Genomic DNA, 26,405 nt, shown 5'->3' with positions numbered 1-26,405 from the left:
TTCAGGCATAGCACTCAACTTCTGTATGATTCGCTCCCCCCACTCGGCAGGAACTGGGGTATCAGAAAAAATTAGATTGAGCTTTGTCGGCTTCAAGTTGGAGTTCTGCTTGGTTTTCACCACCTCTTGCAGAGCATGGATTTCTGCAATGACACTTTTCGCAGGAATAAATATGTCATGTTCACTTTCATTTCGTAGGACAACTCCAATCTTCTGTGAGTGGTTTTCAGGAAGGGTAAGTAAACAATTAGTGACAACAACACTGCCAGGCAAGGAAGATGAAGAGGGAGACTCAACCACTACCCACTTCCCTGGAGTTTCAGTGTTTACATGAACAATCCCCTCCGGGACTTGACTTTTAACAGCAGGAAGGATTTCAAGCTCTTTTCCCGACAGTGTGACAGAATAAGAATAAGAATAAGAATAAGAATGCCTTTATTGATCCCACAGTGGGGAAATTTTCATTGTTACAGTAGCAAAGATATAGGTCACACAGGGGCGGCGGCATAATGTGGCCATTAATGTATAACATTGACGGCAAACATTTAGAATCAAACCTATGTAGATATACGCAGTAACATGTGTATATACACATGTGTATACACACCAACCTACATCTACATAAAAAATATGAGGAACACTCATTTCGGCCTGTACATAGTACAGAGGAAAAAATACTCTAAGTGACAGTGCTGCAGTGCTGTAGTGAAATGTAAGGAACAGCATTGGATAAAAATAAAACTAGACTAACAGTAGTGGGGAATGTTGAGTATTGCACGGTATTACAGTAGTGGGGAATATTGGGTATTGCACGATACGAGCTCAGGTGCAGGACTGCACAATTGCACTAATGACCGCCAGTTTGTAGAGACTACACAATGTTCTTGTTAAAGAGTCTGACAGCAGCAGGCAAGAAGGAACGGCGGAATCTCTCCTTTGCACAGCGAGGGTGTAACAGTCTGTCACTGAAGGTGCTGTGGAGTGCTGTTAGGGTGCCCTGGAGGGGGTGGTCCGGGTTGCCCAGCATTGATGACAGCTTGGCCAACATCCTCCTGTCCCCCACCGAGTCCACAGAGTCCAGGGAGCAGCCCAGGACAGAGCCGGCCCTCTTGACCAGTTTGTCCAGCCGCTTCTTGTCCCGGGCCGAGACGCCGCCTGCCCAGGTGACCACTCCCTGGAAGATGACCGATGCAACCACCGAGTCATAAAAGTTCCTGAGGAGTGTCCCCTGAACCCCAAAAGACCTCAGTCTCCTGAGGAGGAAGAGTCTGCTCTGACTCTTCCTATAGAGGGCGTCTGTGTTGTCGCACCAGTCCAGTTTATTGTTCAGATGAACACCCAGGTACTTGTAAGTTGAGACTCTCTCAACATCTGTTCCCCGGATGTTCACTGGTGCAGGTGAAGAGTGCTGGCGCCTACCGAAATCCGCCACCATTTCTTTGGATTTCCCCGCATTGATCAGGAGGCGGTTCTGCTGGCACCAGTCCACAAAACCCTGAGTAAGTTCTCTGTACTCCCGATCATCTCCGCCTGTGATGAGGCCGACAATCGCAGAGTCGTCAGAGAACTTCTGCAGGTGACAGGTAGGGGTGTTGTAGTTGAAGTCCGAGGTGTAGAGGGTGAACAGGAAGGGAGCCAAGACAGTTCCCTGTGGGGCCCCCGTGCTGCAGAGGAGCACGTCAGACACACAGTCCTGTGTCCTCACATACTGTGGCCGGTTTGTGAGGTAGTCCTGGATCCATGTGGTGAGGTGGTGCGCCACCCCCGCCCGCTCCAGCTTGTCTCCCAGTAGGGTGGGCTGGATGGTGTTGAAAGCACTGGGGAAATCAAAGAACATGATCCTCACAGTGCTCCCCGCCTTCTCCAGGTGGGAGAGTGAAGTGTGGAGGAGGTAGATGATGGCATCATCCACATTGATGCCAGGCTGGTATGCGAACTGGAGTGGGTCCATTGAGGAGCTCACCAGGGGGCGCAGGTGGACAAGGACCAGTCTCTCCAGGGTCTTCATCAGGTGAGACGTCAGCGCCACCGGTCTGAAGCTGTTGAGCTCCTTCGGGTGGGGGGTCTTTGGCACCGGGACCAGGCAGGATGTTTTCCATAGCTGGGGGACCCTGCCCAGCTTCAGGCTCAGGTTGAACATGTGCTGGACAATTCCACACAGCTGGTCTGCGCAGGATTTGAGGAGCTGGGGGCTGATGCCATCTGGACCCGCTGCCTTCCTCGCCTTCATCTTCTTCAGCTGGTTCCTCACCTGAGATGTTGTGAAGGCCAAGGCTGGACAGGAAGGAGTGGTGGCTATCTGGTGTAGCTGGGAGCTGGAGACTGTGGAGAAAAGAGGGGAGGGGGTGACACGCCCAGCAGGAGGAGTAGGTGGAGACTGCAGCAGGAGAGACGGAGTGGAGGCAGGCATCTGATCGAACCTATTGAAAAAGAGATTTAGCTCATTTGCCCACAGCAGGTCCCCCCCAGTCCGGGTCTTGGGTTGTCCGTGGCCTGAGATGGTCTTCAGGCCCCTCCAGACTCCCCTGGCGTTATTCTGCAGCAGCTGCTCCTCCATCCTCTTCCTGTAGGACCTTTTCCCCTCTCTGATCCTCCTCCTCAGCTGGCGCTGCACAGTCCTCCGCTCCTCTATGTTGCCTGACGCAAAAGCCCTCCTCTTCTCCTTCAGGAGAGCTTTTATGTCTGGTGTGATCCAGGGTTTGTTGTTGGAGAAACACCTTACTGTCCTGGTGGGTATGGTGTTCTCCATGCAGAAATTTATATAGTCTGTAACAGTGTCCGTTAGACTACTAATGTCTTCCCCGTGAGCATCGCTGAAAACTTCCCACACAGTTGTGCTGAAGCAGTCCTTTAAGGCCTCCTCGGCCTCTCCAGACCATCTCTGAACCGTGCGGGTCACAGCTGGCTGCCTGCGGACCAGACAATTGCCATCACTGAAAAAACTGTGGGTTGCGCTGTTTGTAACAGCTGATATATACTCAGTTGACAGAGCTCTAATTTGGTAGGTGACTTCACTCAAGTGTGTAGGGCAATAAGGGTTCAAACGCTGTCAAGGCAGCTCCACTCTCATACTCCACAATGGCACTTTTGTGGTAGGGAGACTGTGGTTAATCTATTTTTAGTGTTCGAGCTATTCGGCCATACCTGTTCAGCAGAGCTGGGCAGTCCGTCCCTGGGCTGTACCGGTCGGACCCTCCGGCCCGGCTGGATGCCCATTTTTGGGGCGGAGGGGTGTGATGGGTGACAAATTTAAAAAAATGGCTGGACTAAGCATGGCCGGAAGTTGATTTTAGTCCGGACCACTAATCGGCCCTCATGCGTGAGGCGTGCTCGCGAGGCGGCCAAAAATCATCTCAGCCTACTCGGTGAAAGGCTTCTTTCTAGGCCTCTTTCTACTCCCGTGTCTGCAGCGACAACTGCTGTTATAGGGATTGTGGTATTACCCCCCCGCCCCCTCTTGTAATTGCATGCCCCAGTTGCAGGTGGGAGGCGCGGGTTACGTGATGTGACGATAAGGAAATACAAACATGCTTGAGCGCACGTTGCTCTCACATGTTGCGATGACATACAGCAGGGGTGTCAAAGTCAAATGAACCGAGGGCCAAGTAAAAAATTTTGCGACAAGCCGAGGGCCGGACTGATAGAATGTTAATTGAAATTATTTTAAATGTCCGCTGATGTGCCCTGCGACTGGCTGGCGACCAGTTCGGGGTGTAGTCTGCCTTCGCCCATTGACGGCTGGGATAGGCTCCAGCAACTCCCCGCGACCCTGTATAGGATAAGCGGTTTGGAAGATGATGATGATGATGTCCGCTGATGATGCCACGCTTTATATTTCTGGAATATATTTCTTTGCCTCTATGTTTGTCACCCCCCTGGTTGTTGTGTTTTTATGTTCGGAATTACTAAATAAAAAATAAGATAAAGTATCAAATAAAGCTACTTTTGCGAGGCAGCTCGTACGTCACTTCCGCTTATGACCCGAGAAGAAGCCGCTGCCCGTCTTGTGGAACGTTTGCGTTTCTCTTGCCAAACTGGAAACAATTTTCTGGTTGACTCGGGCTGCAAGTATGAACCGTACATAATGGGAAGTAAAACGGAGAGGATCATATGATTGGTATGATGCCTCCAGCTGACCCTTTTTAGAGTGGCAAGGTATAGATGTGGATGCTCCTGTCAGAGAACACAGGCCCGTATTCCACTTGACACGTCTATTTACTGTGGTCTGCAACAACACAGACAAAGAATAACCTAGCAACATCATCCGATGCATATCCATTATTTAACAATATGCCTAAACATTACAATACACTGTATTAAGCAATTAAACAGCCAAACAATACTGTACATACAATACACATTCACACGTTTCATCACTAGAATAGTAAGCATACTAGCTGAAATAACTAACTAGTGTTCATCAACGTGACATCACTCGCGAGAACATATCTAGGCTATTATGTACAGCACTTACCTGACACGAACCTAAATGATTAAACTCACCTTTTAACATTTACACACAACAGAAAACGTGGTGAAACACGGGAAATCTGCAACTAGTGAGTTTGCTGGCACGAAGAAACTACTAGCTAGCTGTGTCGAAGGAGGAGAAAGAAAATAAACCACGTCTCTCTTCTATCGACACTTAGCGCTCGAGGAGCGTTCAATGCCTGCTCACAGTGTGGGACATCTCAGTACTACATCGAAACTCAATGAATTTATCAAATGCCAACAATTACTAATAGTAAAACAACGTGAGCTTTCTAACATTAAGTATTTCTTAATAAAGCGTGTTTTACTCCGAATAACTTCACCACAATCCGATTCTGAAAGCCACGAAAAGTGACGTGAAGTCTTGAATCAGCAGGTAGACGACCGGAGGACAATCCTCGCAAAAGTAGCAGTAATGTTCGTTATAACAACAGCCAGGGGGTGGCAAACATAGATGCAAAGAAATATGTTACAGAAATAGTGTAACGAATTGGGTTATCTGTGTTGTGGTCGAATTTGTGTCTTGCCAAGTTGTGTTGTTTCCGAGGTTAATGAATGCATCGTGCGGCTCGCTTGATAGGAGGGCATGCGAGCGAGAGTAGCGGAGGATAAAGAGGAGAGCTTGACTGAACGGTTGTCGTTCTGTATTGGCGTCGGCTGCGGCCCCCAGTAGCCGGTTGGACTAATAAAATGTGAAAGTTTAAACTACGTCTGTGCTCTTTGAAGACGCTACAATATATTTTAAAGCGTGACGTCATCAGCAGGCACGAAGGACCCGATCACATCTGCTACCCACACCGGCTTGCTGCAGGCTGCGGGCCGGATCTAATAATAAAGCAATATCATCCCAGGGGCCGTAGAAAACCTTCTCGCGGGCCGGATGTGGCCCGCGGGCCTTGACTTTGACATAGATGACATACAGTTTCCCCACACGGAGACGGATGCACCACGCAGCTCGTTGCTGCTTCTGCAACGTAAACATTACTAAACAAGCTACTCACCCACATTCCCCCTTAGCCGCCACCTTCAAGATCGTTTTCGCAATAAAATTAAATGCATCGTCTAGTCATCTTGGTCCCTTTATGGTTGTAGCATTGTTGTCGCTGTCTTTTTGAAGCGACGCCCCTCGACTTGTTTCAAAATAATTTGTGTCCACGAGTATATTCAGACGCTAGCACATCAAGGTGGAGTTCATGCACTTTTTCTGGCGTCCCCCACTTCCTGAAATACGCCATAGCAAACCTGCATTGTATAGTGGTTTGCAGGCACGCTTTTATTTTGAAGGCCGGGAAGGAGGGGAAGTGTGCAAAATAAATAAGTAACTTGACTGCGACTTCTGGCCGCCTGTTGGACCCAAATAATTATGTAATACGACAAATCCAACCCTGGGGCTCACAATGCAAGTAAGCACGCAGTTGGGTAAGTACTACTGGCGCATTTGAATTCGAATAGTAAATTAGCCAGCTAAGGATCTTTAAAAAGCCTCTGCCGTTAGCATCTCTCCCGCAGTGACGTCAATCACGGACGCTTTTTTGTTTTTTGGGAGGGGGTCGGGGGGGCAGAATGGGGCGGGGGCCGACAATGTTTATGAATATGGCCTGAGGGTCGCGGCCGGAAGGGTACCCAGGTCAAGGGTGGAGGGTTGCGGCCGGACTGGCAAAAAATGGTCAAGTGCCCAGCTCTGCTGTTGAGGAAGTCAGCCAATTCTTCATCAAAGTCTGTGTCAGTGATCCCACTCATTATAACTGAGTTTGGGGCTTTAACATTTTCTTTATCAACTATTTCCATTTTCTTTCTCCGGCTTGGCCAATTTGAATGTCTGGGTCAAGGAAAAATATTTGGTTTATTCACTACTCCAGGCTACTGGCTTGCCACTTCTGTACGCTTCTGGGGTGATTACCGTTTAAATAGAACTATGGACCAGAACTAAGTTCGACTATAAAAGTAGCAGTAAATAATATAAACCAAATGAATGACCACAGACCAAAGAGCAAGCTTGAACTTCTTCTAGTTCTTTTAGTTGAATTCAAATGTGTTGACATACAAATGACACACAAAATTTACATATAAGGGAAATACAATTGACTTATTGACATAAGTTTACGAAAAATGTTAATAAGTTTGGTTGTCGATCTCTTTTTTCTTTAACCTATTATTTAGTTTTGAAAATACAGTTCTCAACCCGGGTTGTTGTTTTAATAAATTCAAATTTTATGTGTAAATCTATTTATGTAACCTGACATTTGTTTTGAATAAGGTTCAGTCAAGGCACGTATCTTGTTCAAATCAGTTAAGTCCACCTTTAAGTCTCAACCATTTCTGTTTTGTTGCTTAAACCAATCGATTATTCAGTAACACCACCCAAACATTATTATGTATGGTTGACAAAAAAATAAAAGTGACACAGTGTACAAACTCAAAACAATTCAGCAAAAGACTGAATCAATCCATGTATGCAAATGTCTCTGGTTCAATCATTCATATTCTTCTGAATGTCCAAAGAGTCAATCCTGAGTTTGGAATCCACACTGCGGTATAGCAGAGAAAAAAAAACGGATAGATACTACCAGGTCCGATGGATATTGAAACGTTTAGTTACAGTTTAGTAATCTCATTCTGACTTTGGGTCATGAGCCGCAACGCTATGGCTCGGCGTCAGCCGAATGAGCCAGACGGGAGCAGGATCAGCGACCCCGCGATGGGCAACCGCTGCCATCGCGGCGGCTGCTGGGGAGATCCGTGGGAAGGGCCGGGCGCACGCTCAGAGAAGCCGACGCCGCGGCCCGCGCTTGCCAGCCGGTACGAAGTGAGCAGAGGGGCTGACCGAAAGGATCACGGCAGCTTGAGTGGGGGCGAGCTTCCGTGCTATTACGACACAGCTTCGGCTGCAGGAGCCCAGGGCGCACACTTTTTTTTAATCGGTCGTACTTCGTTTGTGGCTCATGTGCGTGGCTAACTAGGGAGTCGACGAGCAGTCTGCACTCCGCAGAGCAGGGAGGGAGGGGCGGGCGCACAGGGCAGGCTTCGACAGTGTGTGCGGGAGCAGCAGACGATTAGGAGCAGACGTTGACAAAGCGCTGTTGATATCGAAGTCAGTGGTTTGGTATCGGTAATATCGATGCCACCGCACGCTAGTATTATATCCGTTCAAAATGTTTAGTATCGAGTAAGTACCGAAGTATCGATATTTTTGACAAGCCTACCCACGATGCAAATTTGGTGCCGAAACCAAATTTACTGTGTAAAAAATAAATTTCCACGCCACCCAATCGAACGCCTTTTCCGCATCGAGTGAGATCAATGCCTCAGAAGTGCCAGTAGTCTGTGAATTATACACAACATTAAACAAGCGGCGTGAATTGAAGAAAGAATGCCTATTCCTAATAAATCCCGTGAAATAATAGAAGGGAGGACCGACTCTAGACGCAATGCCAAAACCTTGGCCAAAATGTTATAATCCACATTTAGTAAACCGATTGGGTGATATGACGAGCAATTAAGGGGGTCCTTGTCTTTCTTAAGAATAAGGCAGACTATAGCGTGGGTCAAGGTTTTTTGAAGAAAATCCCTTCTCCAGTGAGTTGTTGTACATACCAATACACATGCTGGCGATTTTGGCAAGAAACTTTTTATATAACTCTATTGAATAGTCATCTGGGCCAGGATTCCTCCCTGAACTGAGGGTATGGACAGCTCTAAGATAAGATAAGATAAGATAAGAGGATAAGAATGCATCTATTGATCCCACAGTGGGGAAATTTTCAGTGTTACAGCAGCAAAGATATAGGTCACACAGGGACGGCGGCATAATGTAGCCATTAATGTATGTACCATTAATGTACCATTGACGGCAAACATTCAGGATCAAACCTATGTAAATATATGCAGTAACGTGTATATACACATGTAGATACACACCAACATACATCTACATAAAAAGTATGAGGAACACTCATTTTAGCCTGTACATAGTACAGAGGAAAAATACTCTCAGTAAGTGACAGTGCTGCTGTGCTGTAGTGAAATGTAAGGAACAGCATTGGATAAAGATAAAACTAGACTAACAGTAGTGGGGAATGTTGAGTATTGCACGGTATTACAGTAGTGGGTAATATTGGGTATTGCACGATATGAGCTCAGGTGCAGGACTGCACGATTGCACTAATGTCCGCCAGTTTGTAGAGACTACACAATGTTCTTGTTAAAGAGTCTGACAGCAGCAGGCAAGAAGGAACGGCGGAATCTCTCCTTTGCACAGCGAGGGTATAACAGTCTGTCACTGAAGGAGCTGTGGAGTGCTGTTAGGGTGCCCTGGAGGGGGTGGTCCGGGTTGTCCAGCATTGATGACAGCTTGGCCAACATCCTCCTGTCCCCTACCGAGTCCACAGAGTCCAGGGAGCAGCCCAGGACAGAGCCGGCCCTCCTCACCAGTTTGTCCAGCCGCTTCTTGTCCCGGGCTGAGACGCCGCCTGCCCAGGTGACCACTCCCTGGAAGATGACCGATGCAACCACCGAGTCATAAAAGTTCCTGAGGAGTGTCCCCTGAACCCCAAAAGACCTCAGTCTCCTGAGTAGGAAGAGTCTGCCCTGACTCTCGTCTGTGTTGTCGCTCCAGTCCAGTTTATTGTTCAGATGAAAACCCAGGTACTTGTAAGTTGAGACTCTCTCAACATCTGTTCCCCGGATATTCACTGGTGCCTCTAGAGATCTCTTCAACCGTAATCGGTCATTCTAATTTGTCAGCAAGATCAGTATCAAGCAATGGTAGAGTGATCGAATGAAAAAAATTGTCAAATTCCGATATATCTGCCACCATTTCCGAAGTGTACAGTGATTGGTAAAAGTTTTTAAATTCCTGATTGATCACAAGTGGATCAGGTGAAGTTCCAGAGGTTCTACGAATTTCAGGAATTTGGCTTGACACTACTTGGCTACCGCGCTTGTGGTCTAGCAATTTATTTGCTTTTTTATAAGGCACCACAGCTGACTATAATAATAGCACCAAAAAAGAAAAAACAGGTGATGAGGTACTGAGAAAACATCCAAATTACATGAAAATTACACCAAAACAGGGAAGGCAACGGCACTTACAACTGACCACCCTATGCTGAAACACCCCTAAAACCGAGGTGCATGCAAAACCCTAAGTACACTAAGACCCCAGAGCAATAAATTCTTACTCTATCACTACCTAAGCCCATGACCACGGACGAACAGAATAAAACACCACATGTTCAATAAAATGTTAACATCAAAAAGAAAGATAGAAAGAACAAAAACTGTTTGTAATCAACTCTCCATTAGAGTATAAAAATATGTCTGAGATGCATTCCAATAAGCATGGAAAAATCTTAAAAAAGCAGTAACCACAAATTTTGTAGTGAACAAACCATACTAAACCTAGGTTAAAAATAAAAGCAAATGAGAAAATATTCATGTACTGTATATGTGCACATACACACATCTAATTAGCAGAAAGAAAAATTACATATATATATATATATATATATATATATATATATATATATATATATATATATATATATATATATATATATATATATATATCAGGGCTATCAATTTAGCGCGTTACTCTCTGCGTTAATCCAACCCCCTTTTGATGGCGTCAATTTTTTGGATCGCGTGATTAAGGTTTCCATATCAACCAGCGGCTGCATTGATAGACTGCTGGTCACCATGATCTATACATCCATCCATTATCTGTACCGCTTCTCCTCACAAGGGTCGCGGGGCGTGCTGGAGCCTATCCCAGCTGTCTTTGGGCAGTAGGCGGGGGACACCCTGAACTGGTTGCCAGCCAATCGCAGGGCACACAGAGACAAACATCCGCACTCACAATCACACCTAGGGGCAATTTAGAGTATCCAATCAACTTACCATGCATGTTTTTGGAATGTGGGAGGAAACCGGAGTGCCCGGAGAAAACCCACGCAGGCACGGGGAGAACATGCAAACTCCACACAGGGAGGCCGGAGCCGGGATCGAACCCACGACCTCTGAACTGTGAGGCGGACGTGCTAACCAGTCGACCACCGTGCCGCCCGAGTTGAATCCAATGCTTGTTTTTTTTCAATTGAGGGAAGCCAACCCAAACATTTTTTTTCAAGAATATGTTCTATGCAGGCCCCCTAGTTGAAACAAGGCATTCTGATTAATATTGTGTTTGTGTAATATGAGTCAAGCAGCAAAATCTACCCATCTCAGGGGTCAGCCATTTTATCACTTCTGTCAACTGAAAATGACATCACAGATGCCCTGAGGGCTCAAATAACGACCAATCATGGCTCAGTTTAAGAAAACAGGTGAGCTGTGATTGGTTGTTACCTGAGGAACTGTGATGTTATTTTCAGTCGACAGACGAGACAAAATGGCTGCCCCCGGTGATGGCTAAAAACAGGTGGAGTAACTCTTATTCCACAAACACAATAATTATCAGAATGCCTTGTTTCAACTAGTGGGCCTGCATAAAACATATTGTTGAAAAAAATATGTTTGGGTTGAATTCTCTTTAATAAAGTATTTGCATAAGAAAATCAATCAAAATCAATCATCTTATTCATGTTAAGGGTATTAAAATTTAACAAAATAGTTGGACAGAAAAATCAATGTTTTATTTTACAATAAATAAAATACGAGCTATGATACGAACTATGAAAAAATGTGATTAACTACGATTAAATATTTTAATCGCTTGACAGCACTAATATATATACATACACACATACGCCCAGTTAGTCAGACACTCACTCACATCCCAAAATCAAGGATGACCAAATATATAAATAAACAAACCCATGACTCAGACCCATATTGCCGTGTCTCCTGATGACACAGGACCCATTGATACCCTTTTAAATTTCATTTTAGATATCAAGTCATGGATGGCAGATAATTTCCTACAGCTCAATCAGGACAAGACTGAGGTTTTAGTTATCGGTCCCGAAGGTCAGAGAGAGAAGCTTTTACCAAAACTACACATTTTCAATCCCTCACACTGTGTGAAGAACCTTGGCGTCATTTTTGACTCTGAGCTCAGTTTTATTCCTCATATTAAAAATGTAACCAAGATTGGTTTTTATCACCTTAAGAATATCGCCAGAGTCCGCCCGTTTCTCTCTCAGGCTAACACGGAAGTGCTGATGCATGCCTTTATTTCCTGTCGTTTAGATTACTGTAATGCCCTGCTCTCTGGCCTCCCGAAAAAGAGCATTTCACCACTGCAACTACTGCAGAATTCAGCCGCTCGGGTGCTGACGAGAACCAGAGGGCGGGAGCACATTACGCCAGTTTTGAAATTGCTGCATTGGCTCCCTGTGTGTTTCAGGATCGATTTTAAAGTACTTTTATTAGTTTATAAATGTGTTAATGGTCTTGGGCCATCTTATTTATCTGATTTGCTTTTATCATACCAGCCCTCGCGGATCCTGAGGTCCTCTGGCGCCGGCCTTTTATTTATTCCAAGGGTGAGGACCAAAATGCATGGCGAGGCTGCATTCAGCCATTTTGGTCCTCACCTTTGGAATAGCCTGCCAGAGGATGTCAGGTCTGCAGAGACTGTTGATATTTTTAAGAGGAAGCTCAAGACACACCTTTTTAGTTTGGCTTTCAACAACTTTTAAATAATTTATCTTGTCTTTTGATTGAAGATAATTCTATGTTTTGCTTTGAATGTTTTAAAGCACTTTGAGTTGCATTTTTATGTATGAAAAGTGCTATATAAATAAAATGTGATTGATTGATTGATTGATGACAATGCGACCATCCATCATAACATATATTAGCGAGTGTCATCAAACCGGCAACCGAATGACCAAACAACAGAAAAGAAAACATATGCGAATTATAATAACAGATGATCCCCATCAGTAGAGTGCCTGCAAGGCCGAGAAGCTCCTGCAGCAGCCGCACCATGAAATCAGTTGGCTGTGTGCCCTCCGATCCCTCCGGCACACCAATGAGGCGAATATTGTTTCTCCGCATCCTACTCTCCATGTCCTCACATTTATCACGGAGGTAGAACATAGTTTAACAAGTTTAAATGTATAAATATATGGTCACTAGCTCAGTAGCAGCGAGACACGCGTCCTACTCCTTCCCCATCCAGGCCACGCCCCCCACGCTAAATTCTAATGTTAATTTCACGTTGAGTGCTACACATGGCAGTCACCTTCGCTATACGACAATTTAGAGCAAGTACTTTGCAGTGCTGTTATTAAATCGGGTTTACAACTTTGTGAACGTGTTTTTAGTCTTCTGCACAACTCGAATAAAGAATATGAAACGGTTCTCAAAAAGAACCGGCTTTTGATTCCCATCCTTAGCCGTATGTGTTAGTGATGGGCATAACAGTTCTTTTAAGTGAACTGAATCATTAGAATCAGTTCATCAAAAAGAATCGTTCAAAAGAATTGTTCACCGAATCATTCAGCCCCGCATACCCCCACCCCCACCCCCGGCAGGGATGGGGTGGATTTTCCCCCCGGAAAAAAAAAAAAAATTATATATATATATATATATATATATATATATATAATTATATATATATATATATAATTATATATATATAATTATATATAATATTATATATAATATATAAAATATATAATATATATATATATTTTTTTTTTCCGGGGGGAAAATCCACCCCGTCCTATATATATATATATATATATATATATATATATATATATATATATATATATATATATATATATATATATATATATATATATATATATATATATATATATATATATATATATATATATATATATATATATATATATATATATATATATATATATATATATATTGGTGCATTTGGATTATCGTTGCTAACAAAAACCTATGCACCTATGCATTGATGTACTGTAATCACGTCAGGCAATAGTCGTATTCGTGTTTGGTGATAATGCACCGGACTTTCAAAAAAAAAAAAAAAACACACACAAAAAACACTCAAATATTTAAAACCATTATCATAACCATTATAATCGTGGTTATAATAACAGTGATAAATATTACCAACAACAATAATCGCAGTAGACACTATGCCTACACATATAAACATTTGTTATTTTGGAGGACATAACACACGGCTGTCACGCGGCCGGTGTATTTTTGTTTTCACGTGTTACAAAGTGCAGGCTTGTTAAATGAAGCGGATGACTACATGTCTGGTTAAATGTTCTGTTACGCTGAAATAAAAACAAGAATTAATTAAACACTCGAGCACCAAAAAAGATTTGAAATAAAAACACAATTTAATGGCAAACCAATATTATGAAGATCGCACCACATTATAGTTGCAGTAGACAGAGAGGATAGTAATATTTAAGTGCACATATGTGTATTGTAATAAATGTTTTCAAATAAAGTTGTCCCATGTCCACAACAACGTCATCTCCCAGCTGCTGCAGACCGGGGTGCCTCATCACAATCTGGCGAGGGACTTTAAGTTTGTCAGAACTCTTATTTGTTTTCATGCGCTTGCCCCCGGTACTTGGATGGGCTTAGCATTAGCCGTTAGCTTGGAGAAACGGATGCCAAAGAAAGCTTGTACCCGCGAGCACGAAAGGAGTGGTGTTGGTGAGTGGTTCCTTCCTTGGCGAATCGCGAATCAGTCATAGCAAAACTCAGTTCACTCACTGACTGCACGGATGGAGTTCTCGTTCGCGTGAACGAGAAATGGCAGCGACACGTTCACTCACCGAATCGTTGGTGAATGGGAAATGACATCACTGATTCCCGCAGCGATATGTTCACTCACCGAATCATTGGTGAACGGGAAATGACATCACTGATTCCTGCAGCGACACGTTCACTCAGTGAATCGTCCATATTTTTTGAGAAGTGGTTTGAGCATAATGTTATTTGAGTGAGTCAATTGTTTAATGATAGAGGAGTTTTATTTACTTATCAGGAATTTCTTCAACGCTTCCAGATACCGGTGACCCCTAAACAGGTTGCTGTAGTTTTTTATGCTATTCCTTCTGGTGTATCTGTGCTGTTTAGGGGCTGCATTGCCTATGGTTCTGTATTTGACACTCCTATAGCGTGGCAGTATGTTCAGTAAATCCCGCTTACATCTGATTGACTGCTGATTGGTCGATCGCGAAGATTAACAACATGCGCATGGCTGAGCTCAAATGAACTGAGAAAAGAACGAATCACTTCAGGAAGTGATCCATTCAGTCACGTTCACTGAAAAGAGTCGTTCTTTTTGAATGAATCGTTCGCGAACGACCCAACACTAGTATGTGTGTCTTGTTTAGTTGGACCTGACTGCTATGGCGTTAAATTAAATCGGTGCCACAATTATGCAAGCGTAATATAAAATACCGCGTACAAAAATGTGTTTTGTGTGTATGTAATGTGAAATACCATGTATAAAAGTGTTTCGCGTGTATAGAATGTGAAATACCGTGTACAAAAAAACGTTTTGTACGTTCCGAAATGTGTTTTGCGTGTACAAAACCGTCCACACGCACGCACAAGGTGTTTTTTGTCAGGAGACTGAGGTCTTTTGGGGTTCAGGGGACACTCCTCAGGAACTTTTATGACTCGGTGGTTGCATCGGTCATCTTCCAGGGAGTGGTCACCTGGGCAGGCGGCGTCTCGGCCCGGGACAAGAAGCGGCTGGACAAACTGGTCAGGAGGGCCGGCTCTGTCCTGGGCTGCTCCCTGGACTCCGTGGACTCGGTGGGGGACAGGAGGATGTTGGCCAAGCTGTCATCAATGCTAGGCAACCCGGACCACCCCCTCCAGGGCACCCTAACAGCACTCCACAGCACCTTCAGTGACAGACTGTTACACCCTCGCTGTGCAAAGGAGAGATTCCGCCGTTCCTTCTTGCCTGCTGCTGTCAGACTCTTTAACAAGAACATTGTGTAGTCACTACAAACTGGCGGACATTAGTGCAATTGTGCAGTCCTGCACCTGAGCTCATACCGTGCAATACCCAATATTCCCCACTACTGTTAGTCTAGTTTTATTTTTATCCAATGCTGTTCCTTACATTTCACTACAGCACTTCAGCACTGTCACTTACTTAGAGTATTTTTTCCTCTGTACTATGTACAGGCCGAAATGAGTGTTCCTCATATTTTTTATGTAGATGTAGGTTGGTGTGTATATACATGTGTATATACACATGTTACTGCGTATATTTACATAGGTTTGATCCTAAATGTTTGCCGTCAATGTTATACATTAATGGCCACATTATGCCGCCGCCCCTGTGTGACCTATATCTTTGCTGCTGTAACAATGAAAATTTCCCCACTGTGGGATCAATAAAGGCATTCTTATCTTCTTATCTTATCTTATCTTTTTTTTACATGCATTAATTTTTTTTTGCATTGAGTTCTTGTTGTGCACATAAGTTTCTCCTCTTCAATAAAGCATCTCCTGCCAGTGCCCTTAAGGTAGTACATATTGGAGAGTCAGGCGTTGAAACAGGAGCACTGAGAAGAGAACTTGTTTGAACTTTTTCTTTCATTACACTTTGATTATTTGAAACCTTATAGATGAGAAGAAAAACAATACAGCGGGTGAGATGGCACCTCTGTCCGTCCAACATGTCCTGCAGTGGATGACAGGCCAATCCTACATCCCCATCCTCCCTGCAGAGAAAAGACATTTCAACATAATATGCAAGTTCGACCACAACTGCTCAGATCGGGTTGGAGATCACACAATTTGCTACCCGACTGTGAGTGCGTGCACCTAGACTGTGACCTTTCTAGTACAGCATCTTAGCACTTTTACAGACTTCAGAAAAATTCTGAGTGAGGCCATATGTTATGGTGGGGGATTTCATAGAGTGTAACGTATCTTTGCTTGTTCTACAGTAAACTTGCTGCTTGGTTGTAGAAACAAACAGCAGTTTGTTCACATGTTCTTACCTGAATGTTATTGTTGGTTTGCCAAAAAATGCAAGACCTGCATGTACAGGTTACGGCCATGGGACTCAGAATGTTCCAAAGGGTTAACTGTTCTCTGAAGTTGTAGCAGGGTGTCATCCTCCAGTGGGCACAGTATTTCAGGAACCACAATTGCACTGTTCGTGTCTTCCATTTGCACTAAGGCACTCTCGCAGTCAATCTCTGGATTTTGGAGTTCCTACGATAGTTAAAAATTAAAGTCACTATTTTGTGTGTTAATTGTTTTACAAATAAAAACATGTAAAACACTGATGTATTGTCTCTAAATGAAATTCTACTATATCACCATACTGTCTGTAGCTCTTTTAGATTTGCCCATTTCCAAAAGATATAACCTGATTAAATCAGACTTTTAAAAAAAATCTCTTAAGTGAAACCATTTAAGTCTGCTGTTTTGTAATCTCCCACCTAAATATTTATTTATTTTAAATATGACCTTTTTGTCTTAACATGTACCGGTAGTTTACACTCCAATAGTGTACCTCAAGCCTCTCTCCATCAAGATCCTGAAAGTGTCCCATACACCACAGCTGATCAGGACTGAGACATCCCCCAGTCCACAGTGGATGATTGTTCCATCCTCTGAGAAAAGACTCAAGGTCTGCATGAAGTCGAGGCACAAAGATGAAGTGCACACTAAAAAGGTGAACCACATCAGAGATGTCCAGTTGTCCATCTTCTTCCAGAGAGTGAAGAACATCATCATATTTGCTCGTGACTGCTGCCCAGACATCTCTCCAAAGTCACTCTATTCTGCAATAAAGGTTTACTTCGGTTTATAAACTGAAAAACAATACATTACACTGAACAATTATGCTGCTACAACATTCTAATCAGCAACGTAAAAAAAAAAACCTAACCTCTGGTTGTGAACGCTCTTCCCAGAAATAAAGCTTGCCCTCCCTGTTCCTCTTGTGGAAAACATGAAATGTGCCATGTCTAGATTCTCAACACCCTGATCTGCTCTTACCCTATAGGAAAAAAAAAAACATTTGCCAAAGATATTTTTTAACTTAACACATCTTGCTGAAAATATCTACTTTTAAGTTATTACAAAATGTCATGTCATGTCATCTTCTAAACCGCTTATCCTATATAGGGTCGCGGGGAGTTGCTGGAGCCTATCCCAGCCGTCAATGGGCGAAGGCAGATTACACCCCGAACTGGTCGCCAGCCAGTCGCAGGGCACACATAGACACTGTCACTGAGCGGGAATCGATCCCACGCTGCCCGCACACAACTCAGGCGTGTGTACCACTACACTATCAGCGGACTGTTCTTACAAAATTAATCAGTAATTGCTTTGTGGCAATGTATATTACCGTGATGGTAAGCCATGATGCTGGATTGTGCTCAGAAAGAACGAGAAAGCAGTTGATCTGTTGTTTGTCCCAACATCCAAGTACAAGATCTGTAATGTATGACGGTAAATTGTACATAAACCTTAGGGTTGTGAAGGAGACTTAAATGACTAGCCTTGGAGCTCTCAGTGTTTACTTAATAATGACTAATGGGAGAGTCCGAAATGTTCATCAATCCATTTTCTGTAGCACTTATTCTCACTAGGGGTAAGTCAAACAATAAAAAAAATCTAATTTCCTTGTGACATACCACTAGTGCATCTACAATGCTATCTAATTATTGTGCAGAGTTTCTACAGTTAAAGGCAAGTTAAAGTGAAGACTTTTCAAATTCCATTTGAAATTAAATCTAAGACAAATTTCTCAATGTCCCACGTTGTTCTAAATTGCTACAGTACATAAAATAAGGACGTGCATTTGCCTTATAAAGTCATAAATAAAATCACATCAGTGTTTTGTTGGTAACCCTAACAGCTTCCAAGGTTGCACGATATTACAGGTCATTCTGAAAATTATTTTATTAAAATGTTCATTTATTTTGAGATTTGAGGCCATTTACAATAAATATCCTTCTTATCCTTACTTACGTGTTACCTTAAGACATTTTAATGGCATAAAAAGCCTTATTTTTAAATTCAATACATTTTAAGGATCCACAGTTACCCTTTCTTCAGAGTTCAAAATTTCCCACAAATCTCTGAAATATTCAAGTAATAGCAGCCACATATGAACTACTAACCAATTTTTGCAGGGAAAATATTAAGCATTACCCTTTTCATATTCTTGTGTGAATTGGGAATCACCATTCCTAATCTGTTTAAATCACACAAAAAAAATTAAGTTTAATCGCTTACATCTATGTAAATTGCATTCCGATGCAGTGTTACCCACCTTTTACGCACTTTTAAAACTTTCAGCAAAATGATGAAACTCAGAACATATCCCTTATAATACTACCTTCCTTGAGTAACCATCAACTCCACCAAATATCACAATATTATACATGGGGGGAAAGGATAGGGGGTTACATGTGGAAAGTGGAATAATTGTAGTGATTTGCAATAACAATTTACTTTACATTACCTTACGAGTTTATAATTTGTGTCAATGAGGACCAAGGAGGGAGGGCCGCGCACAGAATAACTTCTTCACATAACGCATCCGAGCTCTGCTATCCGCGTGAAGATGCCTGCAGCATCAACACGGTGCATGGACGCCATCATTCTACACCACTGTACACGTATGCCCATTGAAACTAAACGAGCTTGGACCATTCTATAGCCAGCATTTGGCATCTGACATTTAGGGTTCAATTTAAGATTCTCTTATTTGTCTATAAATCATTAAATGGCCTGGCCCCGGCGTACCTCTCTGAGCTCCTCCATTACTACGCACCTTCCCACAGCCTCAGGTCTGCGGCGCAGGCGCTGCTTGAGGTGCCGAGGACCCTCAGAGGGGATCGAGCCTTTTCAACTGCTGGTCCTTCCCTCTGGAATGACCTCCCATTGGTTGTTAGGCAAGCCCCCTCTGTGTCCATGTTTAAAACCCAGTTGAAGACACATTTCTTTTCTCTGGCTTTTGATCAGACCTGAAATTTTCGGCTCTTTTCCGGTTTCAATTGTATATAGTGTTTTATGTCAATTTATTGGCTTCATTATTTATATTTAATTTATATATTATTCATGTCTGTATTTATTAATACATGTATCACAGCCTTTTATTGTTTTGTTCTATTTATTGTATTGTTTGTAAAGTGCTTTGTTACAGCTGTAGCTGTTATGAAATGCGCTATATAAATAAAATTGTATTGTATCTGATGTTTAACAACTGAGATTATGTTGTCAAGCTCTTCTTCAGTCATTGTGCTGTATTGTCCACTTACAGACAAGCCAAATTCTTGCATCCTCCTGAAAATTGTTCCCCTTGAGACACCAAGGCATTTAGCAATGCAGGAAACTGGAAGATGTGTGTCCAACAAACACAGTAGTTTTTCCTTCTTCACTTCAATTTTGGGATGACCACCAGATCCAACTTCTGTCTGTTGTTCGACTGTAGGCATAGAGGTTTCTCTGATTTCCCTCTGAACAACATGATAGAGATGTCTCAAGGCTTCTGTGATCTGATAAATCGCCTATCTGTCCAGAGAATGAGTCAAACAAAATAAGCTCATGATGACTCAGGAACTCAAAAAAATCCAAATTCAACAGCTGCTGATTTAAGGCTGACTGCAGTTTGTACAGAAGTCTCTCCAACAACTGCTACATCAGCTGGTCCTGTGAAAATGACAAGGATCTCATTAACTATTTACAAATGTACAGTATAGCTTGAAATGCTCAGTCTCTGCTGGGTCACTCTGTACTTTGGCCGGCTGATTCTGTTACGTGCCGTAAGGTAATTAAAAGGCCAGGACCCAGGAGGCAGAGAGCAGTAATCCAAAAAAGGTTAAATTTATTTTGGCACAAAGTAACAACACAAAATCACTGCGTTCAAAAGTAGGGAAAACTAATATATATTCAGGAAAACAAAGTAGCAACTAAAAATCACCCAGGAAGACAAAATAGCAACTGAGAATCACCTTGCTTAGGGAAATACATTCAAACAACAAAAGGGAGTAACTAAGTTCACCAGGAGTTGTCAACTCAAGAGCTGGAGCGCGTGGACGGAGGGATTCAACAGCAAGGAGCATGGAGGTCAAGGAATCATCTGGCACAGGAGTAAGTGGAGAAGCTGGTTAAATATCTAATTAGTCTGATGCAGTTCAGGTGAGTGTGTGAGTCTCTGCTGCAGAGTTAATCTCACCATACTGCCACCCTCCAGCACTGCACAGAGAAGGAAGGGGAGAAGCAAGAACTGCGGCGCAACACAGCAACAGCGAACACGGACCACGACATCCAGCTTTTTTCTTTTTTTATCGTAGGCAGCTGGCTAAAGTAAAGCCACTCCTTTCAGATCAGCACTTACAATGCCTTCGTTACATCTCAGATGGATTACAATAATATACTTTATTTTGGAGTCAACCAGTCTTCTAGTAGGTCGAAAATACTGCTGCTCACCTCCTAACTGGAGCTCAATTGTGACCTCTCTGGCTCCCTGTAGATTTCATTTTAAGATTCCTTAGAGTCTTTACACGCCCCACTTTACCTCCAAGGCTGAGAAAAACAAATACTTTTTGAATTGAGGGCATGTTAAATGCAAGCCCAAGAGTTATGCCGTCCATGAAAAATTAAAAATATTGTAAAGCTATGAATACAACTACAAACAACATATAAGACCAATGCCATTTGAGGGAGAGCAATATGCATCGTAATGCACATTGGCGTTAGGGAAGCCAGAGTTAGATCATGTGACAGGAGCGGGGTGGTTGCGGCGGGATATGAACAGAAATCATTTATTAAAAAGCATCCCCACACCATCACCCACAGGGTCTAGCATACTGTTAGAGACAGAGCAAAAACTCAGTGTGAAAAACAGAAGCGCATGATGGTGAATGAAAAGCCGCTATTTCAGCTAGGTTTTATATCTGAGTGGAGTCCAAAAAAAAAAAAAAGGGCTGAAAGGGTTAAATGTTGGCAAAAAATGGGGAGGGTACAAAAGGCCCATTGTAAGGGCCAGAAGTGTCGCTGGAAAGGAGGGGAGAGAAAAGAAAGCCACCACTGGCTGGTCCCCCATTTCCATTGTATGTGGAGGGGAGGCAGCCATGCATGACAGTTGTCCATTGCGATTGTTTCCACAGCACCCTCCTCTCTGTCGCCCACTTTCCAGAATTCCAAAAGACAGCCTCAGTCTGGAAAGGTTGCTCAGCACGTCTTGCCTCGTGACTACTACCATGCGGAAGCACAAACAGCAAATCGATGAAAGAAACCAGTCTGTGACAAACGGATTGGGACAGCGGGCCATTGCAGTAAGGCTGACAAGAAAAAGGGGCAGAATGGACCACAGCCATGCTAGAAGTAGTCTCACCCAGCCTCACAATGATTACAGCGGTACCTCAATGATTCAGCGCCCCAGAAGGTCTACAATAAAAAGTTCAACCAACATTCGGCTGAAAAGGTTCCAACAATACAACAAGGCATTCTTGACAGCAATACCAGCACAGATTTCTTTTCAGCCAGCATCGATGGCTTTTTGACTTTTTTGGCAATATTTTTCTGGTAGGAGTAGTAAAACAAGAAGAATGCCAGCGGATGTGAAGTAAGCACACACGCATTTTCAAAGACTCTGGCAATGTCCCAAAAAATGATTCCAGATTGTTTCTGTTACAAACCATGTTTAGCACTGTCAGTGCGGGAGCGGGACAGTAACAACAACAAAAAAGGTGCGCTACTTTAAGAGGCCCGCTGGCTACAGAAGTGGTCTTTGGGGACTACTGTGGGCACCACGTTGATGAGACCTGCCCTAGACAGTCATGGTTTCATGAAATTTAGCCTGACATCCTTTTTTCTTGGACATTCTTGGAACACCAATAAATCCAAGCCCATTTTAGCACACCAGTCTTCCTTTTGTTTCTGTCTTTTTAATCGAAATGTCAAGATTCTTAAGCATGTCTTTTGGTCCATTTGAAACATGACATATCACTGACAAATAAATGTTCACTGAACTTTTAGATTTCAAACGGGGAAATAAGTAAAAGTATTCACCAGTGCAAATTACATTTCAAACATCAATAACAAATGGCAATTAAATGTTCTCTTAACATTTTAATTCTATGACAGTGAAATATGTAAACTATACATATTAGTGATGTCACAATATTGGCAATATCGTGATATTAAAATTGACACGATATATCGTCGTCGTCATGTCACGATATTAATTGCAGCACATCGGTTTAGAAGCAGTTACAGCACCCTCTGGTGGTTAAGTTATTAGTGCAGTTTAATTTGATGCATGACTGGTCAAGCCTATCTATTTGTGAATTCTTTTATTACAAAAACAGAATGTTGTGATGTTTTTTAATATGGGTTCTTTTTTGTTAGAATATTGTGAGCTTTTATACAATATCGTGAGCTTTTTAGATATTGCCAACCTCGCCACAATACCATGATAATTATCGTATCGTGAGGTTCATATCGTGATATTATCGTATCGTGACATTTGAATATCGTGCCATATTCAAACGTACCGGCCAGGGTTAAATTGAAACAAGGCATGTTGTTGAAAATAAATGTTCAGTGAACTTTTAGATTTAAAAACAGGGATAGTTTATTGTGTGAAGGTGAAGGCCTTCACACATATGTTATTCCTATAGTTTATTATTGTTATAATTATTGTTCCACTTTTTAACACTTTTTTGGTGTGTGACTCCTTCCACATTTTCACCCGATTCACTTCAAGTTTCAAAACATTCAGAAAATTCATGCCTTCCGGGGTAGTATTTTTTTTTTTTTCGTTCCCCAAATTTACCATTTCCTCAATATTTTCCACTTTTCACCCCCAAAAAAAACATTCATTTCCAATGGCACTTTCAACATTTCCACCATTCCAATTTAAAATTCACAAGATTCAACTCATTCAGCTCACATTGGTAAAACTTTTCAACACACGCACAATTCATACTTCCAAAAAATTCAACTTATTCACCTGTACAAAAAACACAAAATTCCATCATTCATTCCCATTGCCATATTCAACAATTCACATTTACATCATTCCAATTTGAAATTCACAACATTCATCTCATTCAACCTTTGGTCAACCTTTTCAACACACCCCAAATTCCTATTCCACACACATTCAACTCATTCACCCTTTAAAAAACCCACACAAATTCAACTATTCACCATTCATTTCCATTGGAACATTCAACTTTTCACATTTACACCTTCCCAATTTCCACAAATTCAAGTCATTCAACTCATTCAGCTCACATTCAGCTTTTCAACACCCTCAAAATTCCTACTTCCCACACATTCAACTCATTTACCCTTAAAAAAGCCTCACCATTTCGCCATTCGTTTCCAGTGGACCTGTGTTATTGCGCCTTGGTCTCCCCAGTGTGGCTGCTATCTTGGCAGGGACATTAGTTAGACTGCGGATACCCACCCCGAGGTCTCGCCAAGTGCTGCCTCCATCTTGGGGAGGGACATTAGCTAGACTGGGGATTCTCACCACGAGGTCTTCCCAGTGCGGCGGCCATCTTGGACAGGGACATTTGCTAGACTGGGGATACTCACCCCGAGGTCTCCCCAGTGCAGCGGCCATCTTGGTCAGGGACATTAGCTAGACTGTGAATACTCACCCCGAGGTCTCCCCAGTGCGGCTGCCATCTTGGACAGGGACATTAGCTAGACTGGGGATACTCACCCCAAGGTCTCCCCAGTATGGCGGCCATCTTTGTCAGGGACATTAGCTGGACAGGGGATACTCACCCCGAGGTCTCCCCAATTCGGCGGCCATCTTGGACAGGGACATTAGCTAGACTGGGGATACTCACCCTGAGGTCTCCACAGTGCGGCGGCCATCTTGGGAAGGGACATTAGCTAGACCGGGGATACTCACCCCGAGGTCTCCCCAATGCGGCGGCCATCTTGGTCAGGCATGTTGTTCAAAAGTATTGGGACACCCCGATTTTTCATCCCCATGTGTACCTAATGAAGCGGCCGTGTTGTTCAAAAGTATTGGGACACCCAGAATTTTAATCCCAAGGTGTCCCCAATGAAGCGGCCATGTTGTTTAAAAGCATTGGGATGCCCCGATTTTTCATTCCCAGGTGTCCCTAATGAAGCGGCCATGTTGTTCAAAAGCATTGGGATGCACAGATCTAAATCCCCAAATGTCCCTAATGAAGCGGCCATGTTGATCAAAAGTATTGGGACACACAGAATTTTCATCCCCTGGTGTTCCTAATGAAGCGGCCATGTTGTTCAAAAGTATTGGGACACCCCGATATCTCATCCCCAGGTGTCCCTAATGAAGCAGCCATTTTGTTCAACAATATTGGACACAGATTTCTCATCCCCAGGTTCCTTCCTTCAATTCCTTTGCTTCCTTCATTCTTTGTTTTTCTTAATTTTTCCCTGACTTCCTTTTTTTTAATGTTTCCTTACTTCCTCTTTTCTTGTTTCCCTTCAGATTTTTTTCAAGATCATTCAACTTCATTCAACTATTTTCAACTTCATTCCAACGCATTCCACAGTTTCCATTCAGCTTCCTTCGCCTTCACACGCAATTTCTCCTGAAATTGCATTCTCTAGTTGTGTGTAGGCGAAGGCCTTCACACATATGTTATTCCTGTAGTTGATTATTATTACTATTATTATTATTATTATTATTATTCCACTTTTTAACACATTTTTTGGTGTGCGACTCCTTCCACATTTTTCACCCGATTCACTTCATTCAAGTTTCAAAACATTCAGAAAATTCATGCCTTCCGGGGTAGTATTTTTTTTTCGTTCCCCAAATTTACCATTTCCCCAATATTTTCCACTTTTCACCCCAAAAAATAACATTCATTTCCAATGGCACTTTCAACATTTCCCATTTCCACCATTCCAATTTAGAATTCACAAGATTCAACTCATTCAACTCACATTGGTATTCACCATTCATTTCCATTTGCACATTCAACTCATTCACCCTTAAAAAACCCACAAAATTTCACCATTCATTTCCAGTGGACCAGTGTTATTGCCCGTTGATCTCCCCAGTGCGACGGCCATCTTGGAAAGGGACATTAGCTAGACTGGGGATACTCACCCCAAGGTCTCCCCAATGCGGCGGCCATCTTGGACAGGGACATTAGCTAGACTGGGGATACTCACCCCGAGGTCTCCACAGTGTGGCGGCCATCTTGGACAGAGACATTAGCTTGACTGGAGATACTCACCCCGAGGTCTCCCCAGTGCGGCGGCCATCTTGGACAGGGACGTTAGCTAGACTGAGGATACTCACCCCAAGGTCTCCACAGTGCGGCGGCCATCTTGGGCAGGGACATTAGCTTGACTGGAGATACTCACCCCAAGGCCTCCCCAGTGCGGCAGCCATCTTGGACAGGGACATTAGCCTGACTGGGCATATTCACCCCGAGGTCTCCCCAATGCGGTGGCCATCTTGGACAGGGACATTAGCTAGACTGGGGATACTCACCCCGAGGTCTCCACAGTGCGGCGGCCATCTTGGGAAGGGACATTAGCTAGACCGGGGATACTCACCCCGAGGTCTCCCCAATGCGGCGGCCATCTTGGACAGGGACATTAGCTAGACTGGGGATACTCACCCCGAGGTCTCCACAGTGCGGCGGCCATCTTGGACAGGAACATTAGCTTGACTGGAGATACTCACCCCGAGGTCTCCCCAATGCGGCGGCCATCTTGGACAGGGACATTAGCTAGACTGGGGATACTCACCCCGAGGTCTCCACAGTGCGGCGGCCATCTTGGACAGGGACATTAGCTAGACTGGGGATACTCACCCCAAGGTCTCCACAGTGCGGCGGCCATCTTGGACAGGGACATTAGCCTGACTGGGCATATTCACCCAGTGGTCTCCCCAATGTGGCGGCCATCTTGGACAGGGACATTAGCTAGACTGGGGATACTCACCCCGAGGTCTCCACAGTGTGGTGGCCATCTTGGGAAGGGACATT

At 43.4% G+C, this 26,405-nt stretch overlaps 1 protein-coding gene across 1 annotated transcript in view; it reads right to left on the bottom strand.

Moving 5' to 3' along the window:
• Positions 1-20,639, bottom strand: part of LOC147152437 (uncharacterized) — a 23,485-nt gene extending 2,846 nt beyond the window's left edge. Inside the window, exons 1-7 of the mRNA XM_086043727.1 lie at positions 20,444-20,639; positions 19,701-19,867; positions 17,318-17,428; positions 16,940-17,210; positions 16,419-16,635; positions 16,077-16,136; positions 2,454-2,909 (exon numbers count right to left, since the gene is read on the bottom strand). Of these exons, the coding sequence (XP_085899853.1) occupies positions 2,454-2,909; positions 16,077-16,093 (473 nt within the window). The 5' untranslated portion in view covers positions 16,094-16,136; positions 16,419-16,635; positions 16,940-17,210; ... (1 more) ...; positions 19,701-19,867; positions 20,444-20,639. The remainder of the gene's footprint in view (positions 1-2,453; positions 2,910-16,076; positions 16,137-16,418; positions 16,636-16,939; positions 17,211-17,317; positions 17,429-19,700; positions 19,868-20,443) is intronic.
• Between the last annotated feature and the right edge of the window lie 5,766 nt (positions 20,640-26,405).

Source organism: Filicampus tigris, chromosome 1 (genome assembly GCF_054856515.1).
Source record: "Filicampus tigris isolate MCC_2025a chromosome 1, RoL_Ftig_1.0, whole genome shotgun sequence".
In the NCBI taxonomy this organism is placed as follows: Eukaryota; Metazoa; Chordata; class Actinopteri; order Syngnathiformes; family Syngnathidae; genus Filicampus; species Filicampus tigris.
The sequence above is the reverse complement of the archived record's forward strand: the minus strand, read 5'-3'. Positions and strand labels throughout refer to the sequence as shown.